The sequence below is a fragment of the Oryctolagus cuniculus genome, chromosome 5 (assembly GCF_051225735.1).
Source record: "Oryctolagus cuniculus isolate XC-2025 breed Fujian yellow rabbit chromosome 5, ASM5122573v1, whole genome shotgun sequence".
Taxonomy (NCBI): domain Eukaryota; kingdom Metazoa; phylum Chordata; class Mammalia; order Lagomorpha; family Leporidae; genus Oryctolagus; species Oryctolagus cuniculus.
Genome location: NC_142871.1, coordinates 13,546,675 through 13,569,483, shown reverse-complemented (window position 1 = coordinate 13,569,483; position 22,809 = coordinate 13,546,675). Strand labels below are relative to the sequence as shown.

General features: G+C 39.6%; 1 protein-coding gene across 15 annotated transcripts in view; it reads right to left on the bottom strand.

Annotated features, from left to right (window-relative positions):
• Positions 1-22,809, bottom strand: part of IPCEF1 (interaction protein for cytohesin exchange factors 1) — a 210,930-nt gene that overhangs the window by 12,591 nt on the left and 175,530 nt on the right. For 13 of the 15 annotated variants that reach the window (XM_089332554.1, XM_089332556.1, XM_089332553.1 and 10 more), the window contains one exon: positions 1,158-1,351. In XM_089332554.1, coding sequence (XP_089188680.1) covers positions 1,158-1,351 — 194 coding nt within the window. Of the gene's footprint in view, positions 1-1,157; positions 1,352-17,736; positions 17,959-22,809 lie in introns of those variants that run through there. The other 2 variants (XM_089332559.1, XM_089332560.1) reach the window with 1 other exon arrangement.

Here is a 22,809-nt window from a genome sequence, read left to right as displayed (position 1 = left end):
CACTCACATCAGCTTTCAGAGATAAATATGAGAGTAAAATCCTAATATCCCCTGGCATGTTACATTGGATGACCCAGCACAAGCAGACTTATCAACTCTGTACATCTTGTGGGATGAGTCCTTAGTGACATCATTCATCATTAAATATTGCAGAATTTCACTGCATTTAAATTTTCTTTCTATGTTGAACCATGTCCTCCCTTTTCCTTTCTAGCCTCATTTTTGCAACATTTTAGGGTGCTTCGCTCTTCTGCTGACTAACTGGCATATCTGAATAAGAGCCACTCCACCCCCTGTTTGTAGCCTTGTCCTTTTCATTGTTGACAATTCTTCCTGGAAAGGGACTCAAATTCTTCATGTAAAAGAACAGGTACAAAGCAGAATTAAATTGCAGGATCTATTAAGGCTAAAAGAACCTGATAACTCTTCTGCTAATTCAGGACTACTTTCCAAAGTATCCTGGTCTCTCCCTGTCTGCGTTATAATCTAAATGCAAAAGCAGCATGCTTTTGTTACAAGGAACCATGTTAGTCACAAGAGGCCCTGAAAATAGCTTCAGTACATCCTGTACACTGTCCCTTATTTCCACAGTGAAAACATCTGTGGGTCTCTTACCACAAATTGTATACTTCCCACTGCCCAGCTCTCATGGTGTTCATTGGCAGCAGAGCCTAGAGCTGGGAGTTTCTAAGTCTTTGCTGTATGTGAAATCCAGACATTTTCCTTTGGGTGCACTACAGAAGAATGGCACACTTGAGTGAATCAGATGAAAACTTAAGACCTTACAGATATCAGTGCTTATTCTCATCAATTGATGATCCTGTGTCTCATCAACACCAGTTACTGCAGTAGGTATGAGAAATACAAAAACAAATTATACATGGTCCTTTTTGTCTAGGAGCCTAAAATTTGAATTTTATAGTGGAGTACACATAAAAACCAGGGCATACTGTAGAATATGGTATTAGGTGCTGCTGTGTAACCCTTCTGATGCTTTTAGAATACCCAGGATCATCTTATCACATGAAGACTCTGTTTATTTTCCTGCCCTTCTTCTACCCACAGAAACACACAGTGGTTATCTTGGCTGTCACAGGAGAACCACCCACGCTTCACACCATCTCTGCAGAGTTCACCACGATCTTTAATGGCTTTACCTTTAATGTGCTATTCAAGGTTCGAATTTTGTGGAGTTTCTCATTTATGGATGGGTTTTTGCACCGCTTAACAAAGGACTTCCTCAACTCCTTTTTGGTTGAAGGTCGTCGGTCCCCAAGAGGAGACAAACTAGCTTGTTCAAGTGATTTGTAGAGTTTCTCCATTTCATCATCTTCGGATGCTTTTGTTTCTTCTGTTGAAAAACAAGGCAACAAGAAAACAAGAATATCAGATACTGTTATCCTAAGTCACGTCCTGGCTGACATCTTAATTTCAGTCTCAGGACTGGAGCTGATATATTTTTGTTGTCTGGACCACTTATTTTGTGGCTTTGCTCCTGCAGGGCCTCCCTCCCTTTGAAAGCTCTACAGAATGATCTGCTCCAGGACTCTCTCTTACCTTCTGGTGGTTTCTTGGTTTGTGAACTCTCAATATGCATGTTTTCCCTGTGTGTATGTCTCTGTGGTGAACTTTTTTTTTTTTAATAAGAACACCAGCGTTACTGGATGAGTGCCTCACTCTATGGAACTCATCTTAAATAATCACGCTTGCAACAACCCCATTTTCCAGTAAGTAACCTTCTCAGAATCTGGAGTTTGGGATTTCAACACATGAATTTTTTAAGGACACAATTCAAACCTTAACAATCTGCACTCTTGTCTCCCAAAATTCATGCCCTTCCCACACACAAAATACATTCTACACATTTCAATATCCCCAGAAGTTTTTGCCCAATATCAACTTTAAGAGAAAAATGTCATCCCAATACCATCTAAGTGAACTATTGGTGAAGCAAGAGCATGGTTCAATGTAGGAATAATTCTTCTCTCTTTAACCTGTGAAACTAGATAAATTGTCTGTTTCTAAAATACAATGGCAGGATAGGGAAGTCCTAGTCAACTATTATATCCACAAAGGTCTGAGAATCAATGCCTTGGATGGCTCCTTACTATACTCTTCCAGTTCTGCCCTTTGAGAGAAGAATCCTGCTGGTGATCTGTGGTTTTCAGGAGATAGTGGTCATGATCATCCTGACACAATGAGGCTCCTGCCCTTCTTCACCATGTCTTGCCATCAACAACCCAAGTGATTCTAATAAGGCAACCTCAGCCCACGACCCACGGGGGACCACATGTCCCAAAGCAAGCCATTGGCAAGCTCATCGTGCTGGCTGCAGTCATGGATTCAGGGATGAGCATGTGATTTAGATCAAGTCAGCTGGGGCCAGGAAAACTCAGCTTTGGGACTTTGGAGTATCAGAGAAGCATTTTTTTTTCTTTCTTTTTAAAAATCTATTTATTTGAGAGGCAGGGAGACAGAGACAGAGAACAGCCATCCACCAATTCACTCCCTAAATGTCAATGGCTGGTATTGGGCTGAGCTCAAAGATGAGAATCAGAAACACATACAAAACCCCCCACAATGTGGACAGCAGGAACCCAATTACTTGAGCTATCACTGCTGCCCCACAGGGTGTACATTAGCAGAAAGCTGGAATTAGGAGCAGAATCAGGACTCAAACCCACGCATTCTGATATGGGGTGTGAGCATCTTAACTAGTATGTGACTGCTAAGCCAAAAATTATCCCTCCCTTTTTTCTTGAAGAGATTGTTGAGATGATATGAGCTGGAAGCCTCCAAGAATCATGAGAAATAAACCAATCTGTTCTGAGCCATTGATATTAATGGTACCATTGGAGCCATTATGTGACCGTTGTCAAGCTGCATGATCATATACAACTGAAAGGCCTCAACTGATGAAGAGATCACTTAAAGAAAATCTCCATCTCTTGATGTTGCTTTAGTGTATCACTAAGAAGTTCGCCTTTTTAGTCCTTCATTCTCAACATAATCTTGGGAATGACACACCATGAGATTTAGCCACCAAGTCCTTCTTGGTGTTTATACACTTCATTTCCTTCCCAGAGAGAAGGCTCTATGAAAAGAATAGGTTGGGTCAAACCATTAAGATACCAACAGGGACACGCACATCCCAAATCAGAATTCCTGGGTTCAACCTCAGCTCCACTTTAAATTCCAGCTTCTTGCTCACGTACAACCTGCAAGCAGTAGGTGATGGCTCAATTATGTGTGTCCCAGGCAACCACTTTGGATACTTAGATTGAGTTCTCGTCTCCAGCTTCACCTTGGCCCAGCTCCAGTTATTGTGGGAATTTTGGGATTGATCCACCATATGTGATCTCTCTGTGCCTATCTCTGCCTCTCAGATTATTTAATTAACTAAAAAGTGTGGCTTTAAGAGAAAATAAAAATAACAACCTCTTCAAAGGGGAGAGAAAAGAGTGTCGTGATAATCCAGAATGATTAGATTCAAACACGCTTCACTTACTTCCTAGTTTACTCCTCTAAGATTAGAAATCTTTAGGGAAGAATTAGTTTTCCTTCCAACAGAGAGCCGGGATGTTGGACTGACGTTGTAACTGATGCAGAGGACTGCTCAGCACAAACTCTTTGTTCTCTGCCAAAACAGTGTCAAAAAAGGGAGAAAATATTCAAAACTATATGTGAAGACAATTAAACTTTTTGGCTCAGATTGTGTGCAGAATCAAAAATGGGCTTTTGTCAATACGGACATGAAAAGATGTTCAACATCATTAGTTAGGGAAATGAAACCAAAAACACAGTGAGAAACCACTTCACACCCACCAGGATGGCTAAAATGAAAGAGGCAGACAGTAATAAATGTGGGAAAGCATGTGGAGAAACGGAAACTCTTACACTTTGCTGGCGGGAACATAAAACAGAGCCGCCATGTTAGAAAACACTTCAGCCATTCCTCAAAATGCTAAACATAGAATTCCCATATTCCACTCCTAGATATACAACAAAGAGAACTGAAAGCCTACATCTACTCAGTTGTATCTGGATGCTCATAGAACACTGTTTGTAACAAACAAAAGGCAGAAAGAGCTTAAATGGTTCAACTGATAAATGTGTGAGCAAAATGTGGCATACAAGGGAATATTGTTCTGTAACTAAAAGAAATACAGTAATAATTTACGCACAGTGCTACAAACATGGATGAACCATGAAAATATTAAGCTAAGCGAAAGAGACCAGACACAAAAGAGCACATATTGTATGAGTCCCTTTGTACGAAATGTCCAAAATAGGCAAATCCCCAGACAGCAAGTTGCATAAGGTTTGCCTGGGGCTGGACAGGGTTGAGCGGGAATGAGGGATGATGGCTCATGTACTGGTAGACAGGATTCTCTTTGTGGTCATGTTGACATTTGCAAATTAAATTCTGATGATCATGGCACAACTCTGATTATTCTAGAATCCACTGAACTGCACATTTTATCTGAATTTTATGCCATATGAAATATATCTCAGTAAATATGTTAAAAAAAAAGAGTTAGACGTTTATGAGATGGCAGGGATAGCTCCTGTTCACACAGCAGAAATACTAAGCATGGCAACAGTTCTGGGGTTAAACTGGAAATATTTGATGGTCTTAAAAAATTAAATAAAAAGGCATCAGACTTTTAGACTAGACATTAGAAATAAGGACTCTGTTTCAGACACACAAGGACATGTAATGTTACATTTTCTTTTTTCCATCAGCAACCAGGTAGGATGCTACTTCAAAAAAGCCTAAATGCATTTCATATGTATGTGTGTATCTCATAGCTTTCAATATTACAGTATTTTTAAAGTAAACAAGATATATTTGACAAACCTAAGCAAACCGAACAAGTGTGTAATAAATAGAACAGTTTGTTTCCACCAAACACCTCAGTTCTGCCAAAGAATGTGATTGAAAAAAAAAAACAATTTTAGCTAATACATCTAGCTTCTAATTATGGCAAGGGTCAAAATTATTATATTAAGACTACATAACTGGCCGGCACCGCGGCTCACTAGGCTAATCCTCCGCCTTGTGGCGCCGGCACACCGGGTTCTAGTCCCGGTCGGGGCGCTGGATTCTGTACCGGTTGCCCCTCTTCCAGGCCAGCTCTCTGCTGTGGCCAGGGAGTGCAGTGGAGGATGGCCCAGGTGCTTGGGCCCTGCACCCCATGGGAGACCAGGAGAAGCACCTGGCTCCTGCCATCGGATCAGCGCGGTGCACCAGCCATTGGAGGGTGAACCAACAGCAAAGGAAGACCTTTCTCTCTGTCTCTCTCTCTCTCACTGTCCACTTTGCCTGTCAAAAAAAAAAAAAAAAGAAAAAAAAAGAAAAAAGACTACATAACTGTTTCAATGGATACTAAATCAGTAAAGATAAAAAACTTTAAAATCTTGGAATAGAGCTTTTTCCTCAAATGGAAAATAAAGATAACTCTAGTTTGGACAATTTTATTATTATTTACTATATTTATATGAAAATACATTATTTTATGTTAAAAATGCCAAAGGCTATCTTCCTCCCTCTTCCCCATTGTTTTTCCTAACTTAAATGTCAGAGAATCTAGCTGTGTTTCATCTTGATTCTCCAATAAATTATTTGGCTTAAAGTTAATAATACAGGTAAAATGAATCTGTTGGGGGGTTACTGAAAGTTCATATAAAATTCACCTAAAATTCACATATAATTTCAAAAAAAAAGCACTTTCTATTTGAATTCATCTGGAAATGAGATAATTTAAAGGGAGCACACACGTCCAGATAGGATTAAAGCACTTTGGGAAATGAGGAAAACGTGAGAGGCAAATTACCACTGGGTTCTTGTCTCCCAGCACCTGACTGTCCTCAAGGGAGACCTGCAACAAAGATTGCACATGTGACCTCTAATGACCTGATTCCAGAATCACCCAGAAACATAAGGACAGCAAAACAATAAATGGTGATTTAGGAGTCGAGAAAATACTTTTATTGGCCTTTTTGGTATCATAATCTGAGAAATGTACAGCATACTTCCAAGTACTCAAGGGATGTATGTGTGAGCCAACCAAGTCCACAACTTAGAGTATGGAACTTTATATTGTTTTTACTATTGCTATTAGCTGGTGCGTAGGACTTCATGGGACCATAAAGTGAACACCCAATAATAAAGGAAGCAGGTGATAAATAGGATCGTAGGACAAGAAAGGACCCAAAGGGTCCATGCACTCAATAAAACACAGCTTGCCCCTGACCTCAAAGCAGAGGTGAAAGTCCACATTGCTGTACTAAGACCAGCCCTGGCATGTTAACCCTTTCTGGCTACACCTGCACCTCCAACAGGTTTTTCAGTAAAGCAATATTTGTACGTACCCTTTAAATTTTTTATGTAAACATTTTTGTGAATTATAAGTTCATATTAGAAAGTACCAGATTATTTTGCCATACCTTATCTGATCACAAAGAGCAAAAAATAAATAAGATGGCACAAAAGATCACTCATCTCTCTCCCACTGGAAATAGAAGCCAAGTTCATTATTTCTGCCTCCCTTACCTTCTGAAGCTAAATAAATGAATTCTGTCTGATAGTCAAGCGTTTCCAATTCAATTTTTATCCTTCCACTCAAATGCCCAAGTCTTCCTACATAAAATATGAGGACTTTGATTTCCATTATCATGGAAGGTACTTTATGGTCTGGCTCAACTCAACCTCACAAGCTCTTTGTCAAGCAAGGTAAAAACTATTTTTGCTTCACAGACAAGAAAAAGTAAAGTTAAATTCTTGAAAAGCAAGATGTGATCTTTTCAAAATGCAAATCGATGATGGAGAAAAGATGATAATCTCAGTTCTGCCCTGTGCAGGCCCATGTGCTTCTACGGCAGTTCTCAAACTTAAAATCACCTAGGGATCTTGTTAACATGCAGCTCCTGCTTTACACCATCTGGGATGGTGCAAAGATTCTAAATTTTTAACAAACTCCGGGGGGAATGCCAGAACTGCTAGTCCCTGAACCATACTTTGCCTAGCAAGACTAGGGTATCTGTTAGCTGTTTTTGACTCAATACCAGTTTCAACTCAACAGAAAAAGGGACTGAGTTACAGCTAGCAAAGAGGACCTTGTCCATAAGCAGAATTTATTCTTTCTGTGCCATATCCTAATTTATAAACAGAAAGGAACTTTGGCTTTGCTAAAAGGAGTGGCCCTGCTTTAAAGTGTCATTAGGTCATGCATGGAGTTAGTAGGAATTTGAGGTAAATGTTTACTATCCCTTAAATCTGTTAGAAGAATTCAGAATGTCTCAAGATGTTACATTCGTAAACAGTCTCCAAACTTGGTCATTTATCTAATAGTTAGATCCAAGAAAGGGATTGCATGTGTGTGTGTGTATGTGTAATTATGGGAAAATGGAATTCAAGATTTGATTCTGATGCAAAAAATCTGATATCCATGTATTGTTTTTCATGATACGTGTTTTCCACAGATTTTCAAGATCTTTCTTGTGTGTGTATGTGTGTGTGTGTATTTTATTAAACAAGACCCTTCTTAGTGACATTAGCAAATGAGACAAAACAACATTTTTAAACTAATGGTTAGAAGTTCACTCTTTTCCAAGAGTATGTCAAATGAATGTGCAACTCCCTCTTCTTCCTCCTACGTACACAGCCTATTGTCTGTTTCTGACAGGACAGGCCTGCTCCTGTAGGCCCAGAATTTGGCTGTCAAGAACATTGTGTGCAGATTATCTCCTAAAATACTGTATTTTCTCCTTTTCCTCCCCCACTGTCTTATTTTTGGTCTTCCCTTGTGCTTTCTAGAATGGGTTGCTTATTTTCTATTTAGAACATAAAAGCTGGCTTCTGAAGACAGGAGAGGAATCCATGTGCCAGATTCCATGCCAGGATATGAAGGGGAATTTTCTGAGATGAGAAAAATCTGAATGATGGCCTAAGGAAGAACAATTACATTCCCAAAGATGAAACACTGGGAAAGCTTTCAGTAGAAAATAACAGTCCCAGTTTTCAGTGGAAGGCATTTGTCACAAAGAAAAGAGATAATCATATAGTCATTCAGACAGTTTGCATACTCTTTATGACTTTCCAAAGGCTATTTAGTATAGCACCTGGTTCTCACAGGTCAAAATAATTTTGTAGGTTTTCTCTGCTTAGTGATTTTAACAACTCCACAAGTTAAGAAGACTTGAAATCATGACATATTTAAACTAGTCAATTAAGAAAAACATCTAGATAACTCATCTTTACAATAAGTACATTACTAATATTAGGATAGTATAGTTTTTGAGAGAATAGCTCCTATTTCTACTGCTACAAATCAGGCGATCAACATTAACCAAGATGGTAGCTGGTTGGATTGGACAAGGCTTGCACTGCTCATAACTACCTTCAGACTTACAGCCATTGCAGCAGAGGGCAGAGGTTCTAGGGTTTGTATGGCAAGCTGTGCTGCCACAACCAAACACGAAGGACATTCATAAGCTGTCCAGCAACCCTGGAGATAGGCCAGATGATCAAATTCTCTGTGTGGGGATTTGTTAATTTTAGTTTTTATTTGAGTCAGAAAGAGAAAGAGACAGACAGACAGTGAGCAATCTTTACCACTGGTTTGTTCTCCAGTGCCCACAACAACCACAGCTGGGCAAGGCCTTGGTTTACCAAGGAGCCCAGAACTCAATCAGGGAATCTCAAGCATTGTGCCAAATACCTGCCCAAGTGTGGGGATTTGAAAGATACAGGGAGGCCGGCGCCGCGGCTCACTAGGCTAATCCTCCGCCTAGCGGCGCCGGCACACCGGGTTCTAGTCCCGGTCGGGGCGCCGGATTCTGTCCCGGTGGCCCCTCTTCCAGGCCAGCCCTCTGCTGTGGCCAGGGAGTGCAGTGGAGGATGGCCCAGGTGCTTGTGCCCTGCACCCCATGGGAGACCAGGAAAAGCACCTGGCTCCTGGCTCCTGCCATCGGATCAGCGCGGTGCGCCGGCCGCAGCGCGCCGGCCGCGGCGGCCATTGGAGGGTGAACCAACGGCAAAAGGAAGACCTTTCTCTCTGTCTCTCTCTCTCACTGTCCACTCTGCCTGTCAAAAAAAAAAAAAAAATTAAAAAAAAAAAAAGAAAGATACAGGGAGATGAGCCAATTCAAATAAGGAGAAAGTAAGAGTTATATATATATATATATATATGTGTGTGTGTGTGTGTGTTCTCAACAGCAGCCACGTATGCAACAAAGGTATAAGTACTTCAAAATAAGATTGCAAATTTGGGAGAACACCAAGTAAGTGACTTCAAAAAGTTCACAAATAAAGGAATCATATAAGGGAGAAATCAAACTAAGAGAAAATTGGAGAGAATATCTAATCATAAAGCTATTACAAAGAGCCTTCCAAAGTTGACGGAAAGGGTTGGCATTGTGGCACAGTACTGGGTTAAGCTACTGCCCATCCCAATGAGCACTAGTTCATGGCACATTGCTCCACTTCCAAACCAGCTTCTTGATAATAAACCTGGGAAAACAGCACAAGATGGCCCAAGTGCTGGAGCCCCTGCACCCATGTGGGAGACCCAAATGGAGTTCCAGGCCCCTGGCTTCAGCCTGCCCCAGCCTTTGCTGTTGTAGCCATTTGCAGGTATTTGGGGAATAAGCCAGCAGATGGCAGATCTGTCCCTCTCTCTGTCTTTCCCTCTCTCTCTGTTACTCTGCCTTCCAAATAAATAAGTAGCTTTTTAAAACCTGATGGTTGGGGCCAGTGCTGTGGCATACAGGTAAAGCCACCGCTTGCAGTGTCGGCATCCCATGTGGGCGCCAGTTCAAGTCCTGGCTGCTACACTTCCGATACACCTCTCTGGGAAAGCAACAGAAGATGGCCCAAGTGCTTGGACCCCTGCACCCACATGGGAGACCCAGAGGAAGCTCCTGGCTCCCGGCTTTGGATCGGCACAGCTCCAGCCATTACGGCCAATTGGGGAGTGAACCAGTGAATGGAAGATCTCTTTATGTCAGTCTCTCCTCTCTCTGTGTAACTCTGACTTTCAATAAATAAATCTTATAAAAGAAAACTTGATGATAAATGTTTATTATGATATCTGTGTGAATTTTTTTAAAAAAACTTACACTGAAATAAACTTATTTTTTAGTTCCATTTTCCTGTGAACTTGTTGAAGTTCCCTTGATTTTTAACTTGTACTCATATGAGTCTTTGAGAGGAATAATTTCACTTTGATATCCCTCATGTTTCTCTATTCATTTTACTTTTTTCTGCCAAATTAATGTACCTATCTCCTATGGAGTGTTTTTTTTAAGTTTTTTTTTTTTATATTTGAAAGTCAAAGTTACATAGAGGCATAAGCAGAGAGAGAGAAAGGTCTTCCATCTGCTGGTTCACTCCCCAGATGGCTTCAGTGGCCAGAACTACACCAGTCCTCTGGGTTTCCCATGCAGGTGCAGGGGCACAAGAACTTGGGCCATCCTCTACTGCTTTCCCAGGTTGTAGCTGAGAACTGGATTGGAATTGGAGCAGCTGGGACTCAAACCGGTGCCCATATGGGATGCCAGCACTTAAGGTGGTGGCTTTACTTACTATGCCACAGTGCCAGCCCTTTCCTCTAGAGTGTTTGATTGAAACCAACTCCCCTAACAGTGGCCAGTATGCAGACCTTAGATATCACCAGGCCCCAGTCTCCTGGCCACCTCTCTGAGCTCAATTCACTAAATTGAGGGAATGGTACAGCCATTCTAATCACCAGACTCATGAAGTCACTTACTTCACCACTAGATAATACTTTTGTGGTCAATGTTGTCTTCAGGGGTTTTATGTGATTCCAGGTCTGGGATAAGAAGTATCAACCACCTACATGCAGCCCCCTTGCTGACTGAAGGCTAATTGGCCATGTAAATGACCAGGTGAGGTTGTGCAGGTAGCCCATGCAGAGTGTCTTGTAGATGCTTTGGGGCTGGACTGCCAACTCCACTCTTTTGCATTGTTCATTATCTCAATTTCTTTTGCAGACATCCAGAGCAATACAACCTGGTCAGGCTACATCTAGTCTCACCACCAGAGGACCTCAAAGACCACCATGTAAAAATGGAGAAAGGATGTATGAGCATGGTGCCTGATACCAGAGGGTGGGGGCTGCTTCACAATTTCACCCAGACCAGCTCCCTCTTCTTGATAGCCTCCTTACAAATCCCCAAACACCCATATTCAGGAGGGTGGTAGCTCTTGATATAGAAATCAACCACCCCTTCATCTATCAACAGATTGAAGATTCTCACCCCTTTACCCTCAAGCTTTGCACTCATTATTTTGATTTGATATCCATGACAAGGACCGAGTTTCAGTAACCTGATGTTCCTATTAATCAACACAACTCAATCTTCTTCTACTGTAATATTACTTTACTGATGAGAACAAACATGGTCTATTGGATGATCTTTAATATTTTTCTTCTGTTTTATTAGTATTGCATCTTCTGGCAATGCTATTCTGAAATGGTCTCAAGTTGAATTCATTGTTCAATCATCTATGTAGCTTTACATTCTCAAAAACGCATTTCTCTATGAAATACATTCATTCAAATATTTGAGCATGCAGGATTGAGGGAAAAATTTAAAATAGAAATAAAATTTCTATATTTTCTCACATCCTAAGAAACAAAAAACAATGTCATATATACATACAAAAGAGATTTGGTTGAGTTTGGTTTTCTTTTTTAACTATATTTGTAAAGCAGAGGTGGAATGAGAAAAAAATGGGGAGAAATCTATAAAATTATCTAGACTTCAGTGTTCAAATACAATGCATCTCAATTAAATATGTCAACTGTGGCCCCATAATCTGATGGATCCATCAACCACATGGATCCTTGACAGGGCCAGGTGAGCACAAAAGACAGAAGTGAAAGATTCAGAGGCAGAAAGAGATGGGAGTGGGGAGCACTTCAGGCCCAGAGCCATGAGGCAAGCAGAATAAAGAAGTCCCCTTATCTCAATTTTACTGAGCAGAAAATAATAGTTTGAAGTAGATTAATACCTTTGCCTTATCTCTATTATTATAATCTAGTGTGATCTATAATTACATGCATAAAGTTACCTGAATGGAAAGATATACCATGTTCATAAATAGAGTAATTCAATGCTTTAAAGAACCTTTCACAAAATTAATCTTCAAATTTAAGGAAACTTTAATCAAAATCAAAATGTAGCATTTTAAATAAAATTTAAAAATCAAATTCAGAAGATTACATGGAAAATAGTGCCAAGAAGAATAGCACTATTCAGAACACCAAAGCATGCCAAAAAGGCAGACTCTATTATACTGACAAAGTAATCAATAAAAAATCAATAGAACAATATAAAGCCTATAGAAATATTCTATATATATATATATGAATCTTGATGTTATGATAATAACAATACGTATCAGAGAAAAAGAATCTGCCAAATGGCATAGGGCAATTAACATTAACTTAGAAATAAATTACATCCTTTTTATCATAAATAAAAGAACTATCTTGTAATCCAATATATTCATAGAAATATGAATATTATTATAAATAAAGGTAAGAATATCCCTCCTAAGGAAGATAAAAACCCAAAATAATAAAAGTTGACTACCTTAAAATTTTTTATGAAGATAGCATAAATTTTTATTACTGTTATATACATGAGACATATTTCTAAAATCCATAGAACATGTGACTATTGAAATGCATGCAGCGACCAACTTCCATCGCCCTCCTATGTTTCCAGGGCAAGCCACCATCACCTATTACCTGAACACATGCATTGCCTTTTGGCTGGCTATTCTGCTATGCCAATGTTCCCTAATGGCTGTCTTTTACCAAGAAGCCTTTAAAACATAAGTCAAATTATATCACCCCTTCTATCAACCCTATCTAGCAGCGTTCTCTCTCAGAGCAGAACCAAGAGTATTTACCATGGCTCTAGGTGATTGGATCCCTGCCAACCTATTGTACCTCATCTCTCCTTCTCATTCTCTCTGCTCTACACAGTCTACCTTCCTGCTCCTGGTCTTTAATCATCTCAGCACTGTACAACAGCTGGGCCATTGCATTTGGTGTACTTTTTGCCTAGAAAACACTTCAACAGATACCAATTAGTTCATTCTTTCCCCACCATAGTTTTCTGCTTAAATGTAAATTTGTCAGAAAACATTCCATGACTGCTCATGTAAAATAACACACCCATCCCTGTGTCCCACTTCTGCCCAGTCTCTCGCTAACCTCCTTAATTTGCCTCTTGTAAAACAAACAGAAAACATAGCACTTCTAATCACTGAACATGTATTTATGTGCCCTCTCCTATTATTTTCCCACAAATCCCTCACCCAAGCTTTGTAAGGGTATTTATTTTGTTTTGCTTGTCCTCCCAGTAGATGGCATAGTCTTGGCATACAAAAGGCACTTGATAAGTACTGTTGAACACAATAGTTCCCATACCCAGAATTAATGCATGTTTCTGTCATTAGGTGACCAACATCACTTCACCAGCAGCTTTTCAAAAACATGTGATATAAATGATTGTCTACGGAGAGGTTTTTCTGGTTGTGTGTGAGTTGGCTCACATCATGTCTAACTCAACCCTATGTCTCACTTACATTTATTTGGAACTATTCTTAGGTACTCAAGGGATTAAAATTACAGGCTCTGGAGTCAAACAGACCTGCATTTCAAATGCAACTTCCATGCTGGCTATAGCAAGACCATTTTAAGAAATTTTCTTAAATACTTTAAGCCCCAGTTTCTTCATCCATAAAAGAGAGGTGATAATAAATATCCCAATTCTAACTTTGTTGCAGCTGGGGAACATTGAAATCTTTTCCCTTGAGGTCAACCACAGCACAAAAATGTCCCCAATCATCATTTCTTCCCAATATTGTGCTGTAAATATTGTGTGGGCCTAGGCAAAGCAAATGAATTAAATTATAGATATAATATTTGAAAAGGAAAAAATCGAAATTGTCATCATTTGCAGGGATATGATTATAAATGTTGAAAGAATTAAGAGAGGGGCCAGCGCTGTGGCGCAGTAGGTTAATCCTCCACCTGTGGCGCCAGCATCCCATATGGGCACCGATTCAAGTCCCAGCTGCTCCTCTTCCAATCCAGCTCTCTGCTATGGCCTGAGAAAGCAGTGAAAGATGGACCAAGTGCTTGGGCCCCTGCACCTACATGGGAGACCTGACTCCTGGCTTTGGATCAGTGCAGCTCTGGCCATTGCAGCCATCTGGGGGAATGAACCAACAGAAGGAAGACTTTTCCCTGTCTTTCCCTCTCACTGTCTGTAACTCTACCTCTTAAATAAATAAATAACAAAAAATTAAGATAAAATATTAGAATTATGGCTGGCGCTGTGGCTCACTTGGCTAATCCTCTGCCTGTGGCGCCGGCATTCCAGGTTCTAGTCCTGGTTGGAGCGCCGGATTCTGTCCCAGTTGCTCCTCTTCCAGTCCAGCTCTCTGCTGTGGCCCGGGAAGGAAGTGGAGGATGGCCCAAGTGCTTGGGCTCTGCACCTACGTGGGAGACCAGGAGGAAGCACCTGGCTCCTGGCTTCAGATTGGCGCACCAAAATGGCTGCAGCGCACAGGCCACAGAGCGCTGGCCGTTGCAGCCATTTGGGGAGTGAACCAACAGAAGGAAGACCTTTCTCCCTGTCTCTCTCACTCTCTGTCTAAATCTGCCTGTCAAAAAAAAAAAAAAAAAAAAAGAATTTATTAAGTATGCTTGATTTAAACAATACATTTAAAAATTCATTTTCATTTATTTGTATCATGAACAAATAGTTGCAAAATGAAAAAGAAAAAATATATTTAAAAGTAACATTTAAAATATAAAAACTGTACAAATAAATCTAACAAAATGTGTTCAAGATTTCTATGGAGAAAACTATAACATTTTATTATAAGATGTAGAAAGGGGCCAGCACAGTGGTGCACTAGGTCAATCCTCCACCTGCGGCGCCAGCATCCCATATGGGCACCGGGTTCTAGTCCCGGTTGCTACTCTTCCAGTCTAGCTCTATGCTGTGGCCTGGGAAGGCAGTGGAGGATGGCCCAGGTGCTTGGGTCCCTGCATCCACATGGGAGACCAAGAAGAGGCACCTGGCTTCTGGCTTTGGATCAGGGTATCTGATCCAAAAAAATGGTTGCAGCCATTTGGTGAGTGAACCAACAGAAGGAAGACCTTTCTCTCTGTCTGTCAGTCTCTCTCTCTCTCTCACTGTCTGTAACTCTATCTGTCTAATAAATAAATAAAAATCTTTTAAAAAAAGATGTAGAAAAAGAGAAATAAATGAGAAAGAGTAAAAAATAAATTTCATGAACTAAAAGATTTTATTTTAAAGATTTATTTATTTATTTCAAAGTCACAGTTACATACACACACACACAGAGAGAGAAAGAGAGAGAGAGAGAGGTCTTCCATCCTCTGGTTCACTCCTCAATTGGCTGCAATGGCCAGACCTGCGCCAAGCTGAAGCCAGGAGCCAGGTGCTTCCTCTGAGTCTCCTACTTGGGTGCAGGGACCCAAGGACTTGGGCCATCTTCTGCTCCTTTCCCAGGTGATAGCCGAGAGCTGGATTGGAAGTGGAGCAGCAGGGACTCAAACCAGCGCCCATTTGGGATGTTGGCACTGCAGGCGGTGGCTTGACCTATGTCAGAGCTGGCCCCAAAGATTTTAAGTTGTAACAATTCTTGACTTCCCCAGATTGAATCTAAGGATATAGTATTGTCCATACCAAAACCCCACAAGAGCCTGTGTATACATATGTCTAACCCAACTAAGTGATTATAAATGGAATATGGAAGTTAAAATGGTCAAGAATATCCCAAACATTCCTTTAAAAAAAAAAACAGGAAGATATGATTTATTTCATGTTACAACTTCTTTTTAGACAAATGGTATGAGCGGGAATAGAAAAAGCAACAATACTGAATTTACAGAGATGGCACTGAGGATGTAAGTGGACATCTGGGAGAAGGAGAGTCGACAAAAATGATGCTAGGAGGCACACACCTACATAGAGAATAAGATGATGGTGTTTCATAGTCACAACATTCGTAAAATTAATTCTTCATGAATTAACGTTTACAGAGCATGGAAGAATATCTTCATGATACCAGTTTTGGGAGGAAACTCTTTCAATTCTTTTTTCTTTATATAAGGGGGACAAATTTCATACATTTCATAGATACAGTTTTAAGAGCACAATGATACTTCCCACCCTACCCTCCCTCACTCCTCACTTCCACCCTCCCTCAATTCTTCCTTTCTTATTTTTCTTTTAATTTTTACAATGACATGCTTTCAATTCATTTTATAATCCTAAGTTTAACCCTCCACTAAGTAAAGAATTCAACAAGTGGGGGAAACTTCTTAAGACAAAAGCGCATCAACCATAGAAGAAAAGTTTGATAAATTTAAGCACATTAAAACTGAGCTTTGTGAGGCCTGCACTGTGGCATAGCAGTAAATCTACATGTGACACCAGCATCCTGTGTGGGCACGAGTTCGAGCTCCACTTCTTTTCCAGATCCCTGTTAATGGCCTGGGGAAAGCAGAGCAAGATGGTCTAAGTTTCAGCCCTTGCCACCCATGTGAGAGACTCACGAAGCTCCTGACTCCTGGCTTCAGCATGAACCAGCCTTGGCAGTTGCAACCATCTGAGGCATGACCCAGTGGATGCAAGATCTCGCTCTCGCTCTCGCTCTCTCTCTCTCTCTGTGTGTGTGTGTGTCCTCTCTGTCTCTGACTTCCTAAATAAATATTCTTTTAAACACTGGGTTTTGTTTGATAAAATACACCATTAAAAACTAAAAAAATTAAAGTAAAAAGCAGAAAATATATTTACACTATGTGTAACTGACAATGAAATGAAAGAGGATCCAGAATGCACAGCCTCCTACAATAGCTTTCCATCGGAAAAACAAGAATAATCCAATCATATCCTGGGTAAAAGAATGAAAAATGTGCCAAGCAGTAATCACGACCACCACCTGCCAATTTTGCAAAACTTTGGAAAGCTGGCATTACCGATAAGGATGTGGGGCTTTGAGAGTTCTCACCCACTCTGGAAAGACACATTTTTACAGAACCAATTTAGAAAGAAATTTGTCATCATCTGGAAAAGCTAAAGCTATACACGCCTCATGGCCAGCAATTCCACTGTCAGGTAATTGCCCATAGAGAAATGCAGACATGTGGAGGACAACACACACACCACAATTGCAATTAAAGAAATTAAAAGGCAAGTCACAGGCTGTAAGAAAATATTTGCAAAACACAAATAAATGACTTGATAAAGGATTTGAATACAAAATATGAAAAGAACCCAACAATAAGCAAACAAACCCAGTTAAAAAGTGGGCAATATAACTCATCAGATATCTCACCAAGGAAGATATACAGATCAAATAAGTATACATAAAGATGTTCTTGTGCTTTCATGATCATATGTCACAAAAACATCCCAAATTAAACAACTTCCCACTGACAACACCAAGTACTGGCAAGAACATGGAGCAACATGAACATTTGTTCATTGCTAGCAGGAATAAAAAATGGAACAGCCACTTTGGAAGACAGCTTAGTATTTCTTACAAAGCTCTCCATGCTCTTGTCATACAATCCTGCAACTGTACTCCTTGCTATTTATCCAAAAGAGCTGAAAAATTGCATTTACATATCTATATAAAAACCTTTCCACAGATGTTTATAGCAGCTTTATTCATAATTTCACAAATTTGAAAGTAACTAAAAATGTCCTTTCTGTATGACGACAGATAACAAACTATGGGTCATCCATAAAATGGGATTATTCAGTAATCCTTAAAAAGTGACCTATGAAGCCACGTCAGGATAGATGCAGATTCCATTGGGAATAAATGTGTGTTCTAGAAAGGAATGCTATGGCCATGAGCAGTGATACGACCTATGGAGTAACAAAAAGACATAAATTCACATTACTAAGTGACAAAAAGCCATTTTGAAATGACTCCATATACTGTATCATTTCAACTATGTGACGTACTAGAAAAAGTAAAATTACAGAGATACTGAAATGATCAGTGGTTGTCAGCTGCTTGGGGAAAGGATAGAAGAATGAAAGATGGAGCCCAGGGGATGCTCACAGCAGTGAAGCTGACCTGTACAATGTGAGATTGCAATGGTGCGTATGTGAGACAGGATACATTTGTCCAGACTGCAAGAACTGTACAGCACAAAGATTGAACTTAATGTTAACCGTGGACTTGTTAACAAAAGTTTATCAATATTTGCTATCAAGTGTGATTAAATTAACCACAATAATGCTGATGTCAATGAGAGTAAACTTTTCATAGGAGAGGGAAGGGGTGTATGGAAACTCTGTCTTTCCTGCCTGATTTTTTATAAATCTAAAATTGCTATTAAAAGTGAAGTTTGTTTGTTTGTTTGTTTGTTTTTTAAAAAAGGAATTCCAAAGCAGCATTTTACGGAAAAGTCTGATGCTGAGTGGAAAATGTTTGTAATAGTTGATCCATTTCCTGTGGTGCAATAAAACAATGGAGTACTATAGAGCAGCACAATGAACTAATTACAGCTACCCAGAGGGGATTTTTTACAAGGGGCGTCTATAGCGCTGGGTAATTTCTGTGTCTTGATCTGAATGGCGGTTTCAAGGATATTACATGTCTATGAGTAGACACGTTCGTAAAGGAGTATACACATATAAAATACTCTTCTAGGTACATGACCCTTTTTGCTAAAATAAACAATGCCCATGAAACCGCAGAAATGCTGAAGCATGTAAATATGAAAAAAAGTAAAAATCAGGCATTTACTCAAAAACAAGAAGTTATAAGAAAGAGGGGGGGAATTGAAGAGCATTCTGATACTTTTCCTAACCATCCACAACCACCAGGCCACATGATAGGGAAAATAGGAACATCTGGGGGCCGGCGCTGTGGCGCAGTGGGTGAAAGCCCTGGCCTGAAGCACCGCATCACATATGGGTGCCAATTCGAGCCCCGGCTTCTTCAAATCCAGCTCTCTGTTGTGGCCTGGGAAAGCAGTAGAAGATGGCCCAAAAATATTGTTCAAAAAAAGAAGAAAACATAATTCTTGTAGCAAAGTATTTAAAAGGGTGCCTAATATGATGGACTTCAAAAGCTTAGCTTTGACATGACAGACACAGAACCTTCTGGAATGTTGGTGTTCCAGGCAGGAATACTGTGGCCACGAGCAGTGATGTACACAGCAGTCTGACTCCCAGAGCAGATCATCTTTCAATCCCCTCAACTCAAATCTCCTTCCCATCTTCAACCTTCACTTCTAAATTTACTTCTTGCTGAGTACACAAATTCTCCTTTACCTTATTCGTGTTCTCTCCCTTCCGTAACTCAGTATCTCTCATTTTCAGTTATGACCTCCAATTCTTTAACCCCTCCTACTTCTACCAAACTGCCATTGCAACTCTCAGCAAGTCTTACCAGCTTCGAAACTGTTGCTACAGTAACTACCCATCACCTCCCACTCCTAACTCCTAGCCATCGGAAAAGTTCCAGGAAATTAGAAGACTAAACAACAGATGAGATAAAAGTCTGAGTTCTACAAAGAACCTAGCTGTATTGCACAACGCTACAGGTGGTGTAACCAGCTTATTTCATGACAGTTTACAGGGATCTTAACATAGGAGCAGAGAAATCATGTCACCCATGTCTGAGATCAATGCCATTAAGGTCAACAATAATATATTCAAGGTTTTCCCAACATAAAAATTTATTTCCAAATTCAGATCAATTCTCAAATTACGGTTTTTCAAAAATAGTGTTATACAGTAGGAAGTAGTCTAGGTTCTAAATTAAATGCCAAGGATGCAGAAACCAAGATCAGTCCTCGCCCTAACCAGCGTGACACAGAATCTCTCCTTTCTCCTGGGCTTTCTATTTGTAACCGCCTCTGCCATTACAGATGATTCCTAGCTGAATTCCTGTCTCCTCTTATTCTATCCTACCCTCGATTCTAAAGCCAAATTAGTCTTTCTAAAGGCAGCTCCGATTATATGATTAGACATGGCCATCCATTAACTCCTGAAATCAATGCCTCGCCCAGCACTCAACATCCTGCAGACTTCTTCTTCCTCTTTCCCATGGCTCCCCTCTATGCACAGATCTCTCTCTTAGATGTGTTCTTCCTTGTCTTGAACCCCTGCTCTGTTTTAAACCTATGTCGTCTATTTGTATCCTTCTTGTGCCAACCATTTTACTCTGATTTCTTTTATTAAATGTGTCTTATTCTTTCTACTCACCTGTTAGAGGTTAAAATTTTTTAGACCAGAAATTGTATCTAACTCATATTTGGATTCACTTTATCACAAAGCACATACACACATTAAGTACTCAAAAATAGTAATAAAGCTAAATTGAATCTATTTTGTACTGGACTTATTTTTCATTATCTACCCACTTCCTGAATTAGCATATCACATAAATCCTACAGCAATACTCAGAGTAGCTAAAAAGTATATTATGTGCAATTTTTGCTAATATTTATTAAATCCTAAAATCTGGCTAATTTATGTCACTATCCTGATATATCATGCATGTTCTAGAATGCTTGCCTCTTCATTAACAAGGCTTTTTTTGTCACTTATATTCAAGATGACTCCCAGATAGATTCTAGCTGTTCTTGGATTTGACAATTTATTTGTATAAATTGGGTATTAAGCTTATTAATTGACATACAGGTTTCCAGTGTCTGGGATATATTTATTCCATTCATTAAGTAGATATGATGTAGTCTCTACATTGTCAGTGGTGTGTTGTGCAAGCAAGAGTACACTAAATTAAAAATTAAAATTAAACATTTCATTGAAATGAAAATAATAAACAAACAAAATAAATAAATAATAAATAATAAACTCATTTTGGTGAAAACATTGAAATTCATGCATAATATTTTCATAATAAATATTTTATAAACTTTTTAATGACTCCTTGTATGCATGGATTTCATTTCTTTTTCACCAAAAGGGACTTTTCCATTGGCTCCATTTTCCATGAACTTAGTGGTGTGCCCTTGTAGTACCTGGAGACATACTCTGTGACTTATCATCACATAGGTGTGGGTCATGGGCTGCAAAACATTTCATGAAAGAAAGGAAGATCACAGGGTAAAACTGAGCTGATGAAATTCCATTAACTCTGTCACCTCTATTCCCACTATGAAGAGACTCACAGATGAAACCCAAGAGTCCTGGGACTCTGCAGCCCCCAGAGCAGAAAGGCAGTAGGATACAATTAACACCGCTTCCTTTTTAAAAAGCAGCTTACACTACAGGAAGAGATGTCTAAAAGGATATTTAAATTCACTATAAAATTCTAGCAACCACAATTTTAATTGCATACCAACTGCAAAAATATTTCTTTCATTGTCTAAATAAAAGAAAGGCTATAATAGATGCTGTCTGCTTGTTTCAGGACTCGGTTATTAACCTTTAAGAATCTTTCTAAGATAAAAGCCTCTTTCACAGCAAATGCATCTTGAGACGGGGACTTAATCTTTTAAAATCCCAACTCCTCTCCTGGACCATTTTGAGATTTCAGTCTCTGACACAGAAACACCCTGAACAAAATGTTTCAGACACAGAAATTTCAAAGCTTTTTTTGGTGGTGGTGGTTGTTGGCAACTTCAAAATTATTTAGATGTCACAGAAATGAAAAAGCTGACTTCTTCAACACACAACCACACACGTAAAAAAATGCACAATATGCAATTTGATTACTCAACAGCAAGTCTCACAAATGCAAGCAAAGATTAGGTTGTTGTTTCCATAGAGATCACTTTATGTGGTTCAGCTCTTGTGGGAATTTAACCAAATCCCTAGTAGCAAATGAAAATCATCAGCAAAATTCTAACATATGGCTACTGCCAACACATCAGTGAAGGAAAAACACTTTTATTTTCTCTTCCTGTCTACTGAGAAGAATACCTTCACAGCAAGCTACTTGAAATAGCACACAGATTTCCATGGTCACTCTTCACATAATTCAAAACTGAATAAGAGCGGATTTCTTTGCTCTTAGATTAAGGGTTCTGTTGAGCCCCAGCCTGGCTCTGCACCACGTGCCCTCCCAGAACAGCATTTAGACATAGACAAGAACTGCACACATCTTCCTGCGACTCAGGTTATTGCCTCTGAAGAAAACTCTCAATCAATATAAGTATCTCTTGAGAAGAATGTACATGTAATTTCATCTTTTTTATGTTGGAAGTTATGCTCATCCTGATGTGTGTATGTATGTGTGTGCATGCACCTTTGTATGTGAAACTCTTAATGCTATTTATGGTCTACTGATTAAATCGAAGGCTTTTAACAGGAAAGTAGCACATATTTTACCATTTTACACAGTTCCACCAATCCTATAACTAAAAGAATCTTCTAATTATCAAGTTATAGGTCATTCAAGTTCAAAATGCCTAAATTCTCTCAACATATATTTGCGACAAGAGAAATTACAATCAATATGCAATCAATAATCGATGAAAATCATTGCCTCAGAAAAAGCACACACCTCTAGTGATATGGAATTCTTGACCTTTCAAAGAGCCCATTCTATTCTGAACAACTCCCAATCTTGAAAATAAATTTCTCAAGCTGAACTTAAATGCACCTCTTCTTTACTTCCACCACTGACCTCAAATCTGAACTTTCAAGGAGATGCAGTTAAGCCTAATACTTCATCCACACAGCAGCACGCAGAACACCCCTAGCCGCTGGTGTCTACTCTTTACAGTCCTCCCC